Source organism: Atta colombica, unplaced genomic scaffold, assembly GCF_001594045.1.
Source record: "Atta colombica isolate Treedump-2 unplaced genomic scaffold, Acol1.0 scaffold21, whole genome shotgun sequence".
NCBI classification, from domain to species: Eukaryota; Metazoa; Arthropoda; class Insecta; order Hymenoptera; family Formicidae; genus Atta; species Atta colombica.
In genome coordinates, this window is record NW_017259305.1 from 1,617,615 (window position 1) to 1,627,578 (window position 9,964).

The 9,964-nt window shown below is 31.9% G+C and overlaps 2 protein-coding genes across 3 annotated transcripts in view; one reads left to right on the top strand and one right to left on the bottom strand.

Moving 5' to 3' along the window:
* Positions 1-7,685: 7,685 nt before the first annotated feature.
* On the top strand, positions 7,686-9,103 carry LOC108687593 (eukaryotic translation initiation factor 4E-like). Of its 2 annotated transcripts, none has more exons than XM_018193444.1 (4): positions 7,686-7,780; positions 8,225-8,406; positions 8,504-8,821; positions 8,896-9,103. In XM_018193444.1, exons 1-4 carry the CDS (start codon positions 7,751-7,753, stop codon positions 9,008-9,010), a joined length of 645 nt encoding a protein of 214 aa, XP_018048933.1. In that variant the 5' UTR covers positions 7,686-7,750; the 3' UTR covers positions 9,011-9,103. The 2 variants fall into 2 exon arrangements, with proteins under 2 accessions (XP_018048933.1, XP_018048932.1); XM_018193443.1 differs by lacking the exon at positions 7,686-7,780 and adding an exon at positions 7,844-8,112.
* Positions 9,104-9,488: 385 nt separating this feature from the next.
* Positions 9,489-9,964, bottom strand: part of LOC108687578 — a 6,541-nt gene continuing 6,065 nt past the window's right edge. Inside the window, exon 4 of the mRNA XM_018193430.1 lies at positions 9,489-9,815. Within this exon, the coding sequence (XP_018048919.1) occupies positions 9,681-9,815 (135 nt within the window). The 3' untranslated portion in view covers positions 9,489-9,680. The remainder of the gene's footprint in view (positions 9,816-9,964) is intronic.

Sequence of the window (9,964 nt, forward strand, 5' to 3'; positions counted from 1 at the left end):
ATATAAAAATATAATATAACTTTTATAGAAAAGTAGGCTTATGTAAATGCAATGCAATAAATTAAAATGTCAAGGCTTTTTAAAAAAACGAGCAAATATAGTTAAATGTAGTTAACTAAAATTCGTCTTTTATTACATTCATATAACGCTAAATTTCAAATCTTTTGATTTACAAAGTCTTCATCAGTGATAATAAAGCAAACGTGTTTATGTAAACCCATCCAAAGTCAATGAATTAATATATGATAATATATTAATATATGATAATATATGATACATAATAAAAATTATCACTCTAGGCTAATCTTATTTAGTTATTCCTGCGTTAAGATATTATGGATCAAAATAAGCATTAAGTCAGAAATTTGAAAATCCATAATTGTAAAATTATGTTTAACTGATTCTTCTGTGTTATCGAATCAGCTTAGTCAACAGTTTCATATAAAATGTCATTCCGAATGAGGATTTCTTCAACGACTATTTTACTATATTTTGTACAATTAAATATCATTTCTGATTAAAAAATTATTATATTTAATTCAATATTGAGAATTTATTTTTCACTTACATTAATTTATATAGAATAGTTAATCCATATAATATTTTAACAAGAATAATTAAATAAGATTAGTCTAGAGTGATTAAATTAATTTACATCTCGTTTTTTAAAACCTTGACATTTTAATTTGTAATTTTTACATTTATTAAAAACGCATTTATTTTGTATAAAAACGCTTTTCAAATAATCGAGGTAACACAAAATACCCGAAATGAAACGAGGTACATGTCGGACCCGTTCGAATAGTCTCATGGATTAGGTTAGGTGACATGCTCACTTGTCCTAAATCCGTTTGTGTCACTGAACATTGGAGCACATAAATGCAACTGCTCCAACCACCATTTTACCTGTGATCCAAGTGCTCTCTGGGTTAATTTGGAACATGCAACGCGACAAATTTCTTAAATATGTTCGATCTAAAATCGATTTTTTAGAAAATCGATTCTTTTACTTACGATATTCGATTTTTTGAATATCGATTCTTAAGTTTCGATTAAATCGACAAATCGATTCTTGAGATCCGAAATTGATCTTTCGTGTATACATCGACATATGTGATGCATTCGCGGAGACACTATTAGCATTATTTCTGTCAGTCTATCTTTATTGTTTATTAGACATAAAACAAAGATAAAATGATGCCTACAAATAATGCTTGTGTCTCTTTGAACGCATCTATAATATTGGAGCATGAGACGAAATATCTTTGCTCTTTCGTCTTGCGGGCCTAGAAAAAGTAAAATAAATGTTTGGGCACGGAATTCTCTTTCTATTATTGTCCTATTGGTCAAACTCTCTTTCTACTATTGATCGCTATTACCCAAACGAGAGCGCTGCAATTGCTCACTGCCAATCACAGCGACTTCTGTGTAGGGAGTTTAGGATTAGTTTGTTTTTTTAAGTGCTGTAATTGGCTGCGCGCAATTAAATCATGAGCAATTGCCATACACTTTATCCAAACATCGTTTTATCTCTTTTTAGATTTATCAAGATAATTGCGATGCTTCATCCAGTATAATGTCAGTATGTCGACACGTTGTATGTAATGTACACTGAGGAGAAAAATAAGGAAAATAAATATTCATTTTTGGTGTGAACGGGTGTAGGTGAGCGCGCCATCGTGTGAATTAGCATAACATCTACTAGCTAATAGCCAGCGCGATCATCTAGACCCACACCGAAAATGGACCTAATTTTTGCTAGAATTCTATATTACTAACAGCGTTTACGTTTAATCACTCTGTGAGCAAGATTGAGTCAAGAACACTTCGAAAAAAAAAGTATTGTAACCTTTCTGTGATCGGTTATATATCGGAATTTTTTTTTATGAAGAGTACCGTAACACCGACGAGACTATTAAAAACCGTCAACTCTGAATAAATTTTTGGCGATATAAAAGGGCCAAATAGCAGCCCAGATAGCAAACATAAGTCATTTTAACGTCAAATTCTGATTATGTTGTACAAATGACAAAAATTGAAATGACCTCAAGTGACCAAAAATTGACCAATCGATGTTTCCGTCATGTCATGACATCATTTTGATTCTGCTTAATTTTCAATTAACAAACAGAATTTTGATTTTACGCTTTGATTTCTCATTGATTTATACCGATGCAAAATATCAAAATATCACTTGTAATAATTATTAAATTTGTATTAATAGTTTCGTTTCTATGCCAATCATTCATAATTTAAATTAATACATAAGATATTTAAAGCCTCTGCTGACAGTTTAATATTATTAATATTTGAAGAAATTACATGAAAACGTAATAATACGCTGGTATTTATTAACTTAGTTAGAAAATGATAATGACAAAGATATTGTCCTCAATCTTGAGAAATTGATTCATGATGGAAAAAATATAAGGTAAAACATTGCGCAAATTGACGATAGCAGTACTAGAAATAATGAATTAAATAAATGTTCCAATATGCACTTTTTCCTACGTATAATAGCGCTGGTATTGGAACAGCCAAATCAAGTGTTACTCAAATTCACTCTCTTACTGCATATTCACGGGAGTACTTCATCTTATATTCTTTCCACCATGATTCAACGTGTTTCGTCTCGCTACGATCTGAGTATTGCGATATAAATGTTTTATATTTTAGCATAAAGCCGAGAGCACAGACTCTTGCATAATGCATAACACATAAGAAAATAAATCAATCAAATGCCGTATTTCTTTTCTTTCCGTGAAATAAAGAACTCTGATTGATTTTTTGGCCTCATGTTTTATATATAAGAATCTTATATAAGAATCTATGCTCCCCGCTTAAGTATGTTTGACTGTGCTATTTGGATTTGTGTTCTAGTGTTTTCCTTCCTCAGTCTATCATATCCTTAGATTTGTTCACGTTGCATGCTCCAAATTAATTCAGAGAACACTTGGATCACAGGTAAGGTTGGAGCAGTTGTATTCATGTGTTCCAATATTCAGTGATACGAATTTAGAACAAAGTGAGCATGTCATCTAACCTAATTTAGTGAGACCATTCGAACATGTGCTTTATTTCGTTTCGGATATTTTATGTTATCTCGATTATTTGAAAAACTTTTATACAAAATAAATGCGTTTTTAATAAATATAAAAGTTATATTATATTTTTATATTTATATCAAAAACGCATTTATTAAATGCGTTTTTATACAAAATGAATCTGAAATATTTTCTTCGATACAGTAAGTTTTCAATCATTACGCATGCGTACATAACATGCCCCAATTGTATCATCCACCTTTTGAGATGAGGCAAATGGAGCTCTTAATTGATCCATGAAGTATGCTCTAATGCGATGCGAACATCTAATTACCATATTGGTTCCGATGACGTATTGGAGTGTGTTGGGCATGTTGAAACGTGCGACGTGAACAAACTTGGAGTAATGTCTTGGGGCTACTCTAGGGACATTTGGATGTAGAATCTGAACTTTGACAGGTTAATGATAGGTTATAATTGATGACAACAGAGAAAAATATCAAAGCATTCCTCGTCTCAAATCCAGGGGCACTAGGTTCTATTCTGTAAGGGCGCATTCACATCTTGACAGAAACGCGGAAAGCGGAAAAGCAGTAGCCAATTAGAACTCTAGTTGGTAGTCTACAATTTCGGCTTTTTGTACTACTTACTACCAACGCGAGTTCTAATTGACTACTACTTTTCTGTTTTCTGTTTTTTCATCGAGGTGAATGCGTCCTAATTGTCTTTACTCGCTTACCGACAGGGTGCCATTATATGAAGCGCGGAAATGCGGAAACACGAAAACGCGAAAGACAAAATTAATTAAACTTTACTAAATTTCTGCGTTTCCACGTGTTCCGCCTGTTTTATCTCTTAATATTACATGTAGTACAATTTGAGCGAAAAAGCGGAATGGAGAATTAGAAATAATTTAACGGTATTTATTGATTAAAATGTTTGTATTCAATATGTAGAAATGAGTTTACTAGCATTCCGTTCCATAAGAAGTTTCTCTACTGTACCGGAATCGTGGCCGGAACGGAATCAACGAAATGTCGATTGCAGACTATATCGATATTGCCATTGCTGATTGAGAATTTAACAATTTTGAAGAAGAAAATTAATAATAATTCTTATTTTTCAATACGACACATTCTTGTTTTATATATACATAGTTCAACTATAATGCAATTCTTTAAATAATTTCGATGTTATTCTGAAATAATTGAAGAACTTCTCATGATCAATCGTTTGCATTTCAAGGACTAAATGATCATTTGCGTTTTGGAGATATCTCATTCTTTATGTAAATCTTGACTGTATCCAGAATTTTCGTTTTCTTGTACAAGGTGCTACCAAAATCCAGATAAATTTAAATTTAAATTTTCCGCTATATTGTGTGTCTCCGCCAGAGGTTGTTGTTAGCGAGAAAGCCTGATGCTTCTAGTAACCAGTCAGTAAACAGTCATTCTCAAAATGGCCGTATTATGTGACGCGGTGACTGCAGCGCATGCTCGCATCGCAGTGTTTCGTGATTATGACAGATTTTCTAACCTAAATAGTCGTCAACTTTAATGATTAAATCTCACTTCGCGGGACTAGACACAACATTTAATTGCAAGATTCTTTCATTTTATGCAAAAACGCGTCGAATGAACATAATTTCATTGAAATTGAAGGTGAGAAGCGCCTTCTATTATAATTACTTAATAATTTATCTCTGTACTCACATTGTTATTCTGCCAGTTTTGTTACGTTGAAATGTGAATTCCCGATACCCATGTAGCATATATGTAATGAGCGCATCGCAGACTTTGCGCAACCAATCATAAATCGTTATTTCATAAAGGTTACAATCACATTAAGATTAATTTCATAAATTTTAACATCTTTAATCATTATTTTCAATGCATTTAATTCTGTACTTAAATACATGATAATAAAAAATGAATGACAAATACAATATTTAAACATCATACTGTTGATTCCGCTTACGCTCATTGCGCTCCATGAAGATGAAGTGATTTGAAACCGTGTAACGAAAATTGCGAAATACTCGTGATTGATTTTGTTCTCGTTTCGCATTTCGCTATTCCGTTGCATGAGTTCGAATCCTCAGAATCGAAAGCCTGTAGTGTGATTACGACTTTACGGAATAGAATGCTAATGAATTCATTTCTAATAAGAAATCCATTCCATCGTTCCATATACATGGGACGGCATCCTAAGGGAGTCACATAAAACTATGGCTGTGTTCCGATAACTGTGTCAAAAATATTCTTTTCAGTTACAAGGTTGGTAGCGCTGTAATTAAAAAGCTTCCCACATGAAATGCATAAGGCATAAAGAACTTCGCACATAAAATGCATAAAGCTGGTTCTACATTAGTTGCAAGCCGGTCGCAAATTTATTGCAACAGCCAATCTGAAGCTTGCATTTTGAAATTAACACTTCATATTGCTTGTCACAACAAACTTGCGATCTGCTTGCAACTAATGTAGGATAATTTGTTAGTAAATGAAAACTACAATATTAGCTGATCTCTTAAGGAGTAGCTATGTTAATTACAGTGCTATCAACCTTGTAATTAAAAAAAATATTTTCGACACAGCTGTCGAAACACAACATCACTGACAAGATAACAGACAAATTGAATATTTTTAATTTATTTATGTCTATTTAATTTGGGAATCGTTTGGGAAAATTCGAGAAAAGCATTTAAAAATTTAAGAAATATATTTTTCTTCTAATTAACAAATTTTATGCGTTAAGTTAGCAGACAGATTTTATTTAATGTGTTTTATGAATGAATCAATAGAAATCATTTGGGAAAGACATCTTCATTATTATTTTCATTTAGGAAAAGTCACTATTTGATAATTCAATAGATTTACATATTACGAAACAAACAAAACCCGGGTGTAGTAGGTGTAGTACAATGAATATAGTAAACCTAAAATCGTCAAAAATTAACCAATTAAGCCCGGATCTAAGTATGCATAATAAGAAATTATGTGTAGTATGAAATCAACTAATCATAAACTTAATTATATTCGACTAATTTTCTTCATTTTCAACTGTGATTGGTCAATTTCTTATGGCTTATGGCTTTCTATATTTATTGTACTGAATGAAATTTGAAAACGTAGTCTAACATTGGAGTATTCGGAATAATAAACTTTTAATATAAAAATATACAATGAAGAAAAAAATTATCAGCATGTGTTATTTTTTTAATTTGTAAATATTATTATCATTTAAATACACTTCAAGAAGAAAAATATTAATATTTATTCTTTATTTTTATTTTTCAGTAAAGATGGATAAGTTTTATACATACATATATGTCAAGAGGTATTATATACATATATTTAACAAATATTTAAGTATTTTTTCTAGACATGAAAGCAATTTGCGTTAATTTATAATATGTACGTTTATTCATTTAAAGATTATTATATACATATGCATCTACATATATGTTTCTCCATAAAACATAAAACACATTAAATAAAATTGCTATTTGCTAACTTGACGCATGATAAAATTTGTTTATTACAAGAAAAATACTATTTTCCAAATGTTTAAATATTTTTCCCAAATTTCAAAATGGGCCTCTCACTCTACTAGTTCTACCCTCATCATCGTCATAGTCCATTCTATTGATCGCAGTATAGACTTTTGCATAACGTATAACGCATAGTGCATAAGCAAATCAACTAATCAGAATCTTTCTTTTCCATGGAAAAGAAGAATTTCGATTGGTTGATTCCTTTATGCATTATGCATTATGCGTTATGCAAGAGTCTGTGCTGCGTCCAATATGTCGATGAGTGTGTAGTTGAACAGTGTCTCTTTCTAAGGGAACGTTTATATTGGCCGTAATTATATGCTGTATGCATACAATATAATGTAAGATAATGTAAGAAGACTAATCTAGTCGAGTATTCCTCTCTTGTTACATTGTACAATAAGAAGGGAATACTCGAAGATAAATTTTTACCCCGGATCTATAATAGGTGTTTTAAGCTTTAAGTTGTAAGAAATTAATAATTATAGTCGAATCGAGAAGAATAATCGACTATAATTTGTTCCATTTCTTACGGCTTAAGACTTAAAACTTTATTGTAGATCAGATTACGGCATACAGTTACGATTAATATAAAATGCTTGAAGTACATACAGTTACGACTAATATAAATGCTTGAAGAAGAAGATGGGCTTATTTTGATCCTCGAAATCGTCATATAAGCCCGTTTTCTTCTTAACATGAAAATGATTTTCTCATTCCTTTTAGCGTATTCAAGCCGAACGAATTTGTGCCAACTTAGGTTGGATTAATAACGTTGTATGCTCTTCTATTGATGGAATAACGTCAACCAATAGTAGAAACATTAGGTCTGTTCGCGTTGTTTGCACTTTTTGCACTCAGCATCTTCGCTTTCTCTTTTTTCAAAGATAAATATATATCTATCTCATTTTAAGTGCAAAAATATTTGGGGATTTCATGCAACGCAAACAGACTTATTATCCAACCCAAATGAGAGCAAATCTGCTCGAAAACGCTATTTAATTCTTTCTCTATAGAAGTTGATTTGGAACTAGAAATCTGGTGATTAAATTTTTAAAGTTGCAACAATACTGTCAGATGTCTCGCTGCTATTCGCGCGGCTTCAACGGAGCGAGTTAGCAAGCGTCGTGTATAGCAAGTAACATCAAGTAACATGGCTACGAGTATTTCAGAAGAAATCGAGGTATGTTGATGATGGATCGAATCATACAGGAACGCCAATTTCGTCCACATGACGCAGATCGCGACGAAAACAAAGCGTAATATCGTGCGATAATTTTCTGCCGGTCTTTCACATTTCTTTCATTATCTTTCTCCCTCTGCGTCCCTCACCCTCTTGCTCGTAGAAAGTGTTCCGCGAGGTTTGCAGCGTTTTTTCGTTCGGTAAAGGTGCCTCGCCGCGTCAGTCCTATCGATCATTTATAAATAATCGCCGGAAATATCGCGGGCGACTGCGAGGGGTAGCGTGGAACCGGCAAAACGATGCGCACGCAATCCGTTGTGACCATCGTACAGGTTAGCGCGACCATGCATAAGGTTGCTCATAATTTCCGAATCGATGCGTCTGAATGCGATTCTAAGGTGATTCCTTTTGAAATCGGGTAAACAGTGACATAACTCTTTCTAGGAAATCGATCGAAAGCAGAATACGGAAGTAGCGAGTCCTGGCGAGTTTCCACCTGAATACTTAATCAAACATCCATTGCAAAACACCTGGACTCTATGGTATTACGAGCCTGATAGGACCAAAACATGGGAAGAAAGCCAGCGGGAAATAACGAGCTTTGATACAGCTGAAGATTTCTGGAGGTAACTGGATTTTTTCTCCATAAATGTAAAAAATTCCAAAGATTTGCAAATTGTAAATATGAATTATAGCAAAGGAAAATCTTTTTTTTATGTGCAGCTTGTACAACCATATAAAGACAGCCTCTGAGTTAAGACAAGGTTGTGATTATAGCATGTTTAAGCAAGGAATTCGGCCTATGTGGGAGGATGATCAGAACAAATGTGGTGGACGATGGCTAATAAATCTAGATAAAAAGCAAAGAACTACGGATCTAGATAATTTTTGGTTAGAAATTCTATTGTGTATGATTGGGGAAGCCTTCAATGAATATTCTGATGACGTTTGTGGAGCTGTAGTAAATGTCAGGCCAAAAGGAGACAAACTTGGTGTCTGGACATCGAATGCAGATTGTGCAGATAGTGTTATGGAAATTGGGTAAGATGTCAAACTACTTTGATTTCTTATCTCTGACTTTTCAAGCTTACTATTATAATAATTTATGATTTTAGCCGGAAACTCAAGGAAAGATTAAGGATTACATCTAAAACAACTATGGGATATCAAGTACATAAAGATACTATGGTGAAAGCTGGGAGTCAAACGAAAAATACTTATACACTTTAAATTTCACTAAAAATTCATGATATCACCCTTAAGTTGTTCATTCAAATATGATAATATGAAAAAAATCAGATAATAAAATTGTGTGAAAATATATCTTTGCATTATGTTAAAAAAAAAATAAAAATTTTGTTTTCAAAAGCATGTTATATTGTTGTAGTTACGTTTCTATAATAATAAATTAAATTAAAATTAATAAATCACATTAAAATATGAAATAGATGAATATATTATTAATATAAAGATTCAGATTAAGAAATATAGAATACACATAGCTCACCTACGATTGATGAGATACGCACGTGGGCTGCTTATTTTTGTGACTAATTGACTATATGATTTGAATAAATTTATATTCTTAAATGTAATTGTGCAACCTCATTTTTCGATAAATAAATCCTTGTAATCTCATTTAATATTTATGTATAGTAGTTACAATTATATTCAAGAATTTTTTATAAATATAAAAAAGTAGTGACATGCTTTCGTACTTTTATTTATATTAGTTATATAATGTCTTTGTACATTAAATTATCTATTATATACTATCAAATTTGTTCATTGTTAAATTATGTCATATTTGATTGGAAAACAGGATAAATTAAAGCATCAATTCAGAAAAGGAAATATATATATTAGCTCTAATATAACACAGAAAAATCTTGTATTGATATCATATACTCTTATTTTTTAATATCAATTCCTCCACAAGTTCTTTAATATCTCTCCGTCTTCCCTTTTCTAAGGCACGTATTAGATTTATGGCCCATTGCTCAGTGTCGGATTGCAATATATAAATTTTTAAAATCTGTAAACATTATTTCATCAAGTTCAATCTGAGTATATATTTTAGATGTCTATCTAAGCATATGTGCTTAGTATTACATGCTAAGTGTACACACACACACACACACACACACACACACACACACACACTTAATAAATATATATATATAT

Bases quoted from the DNA above. Each gene is read 5' to 3' on its own strand.
- LOC108687593 (XM_018193443.1), top strand. From the start codon at position 8,080: ATGCGCACGCAATCCGTTGTGACCATCGTACAG. The intron at 8,113-8,224 runs GTTAGCGCGACC...AACTCTTTCTAG, and splicing joins CCGTTGTGACCATCGTACAG to GAAATCGATCGAAAGCAGAA. The intron at 8,822-8,895 runs GTAAGATGTCAA...TTATGATTTTAG, and splicing joins GATAGTGTTATGGAAATTGG to CCGGAAACTCAAGGAAAGAT.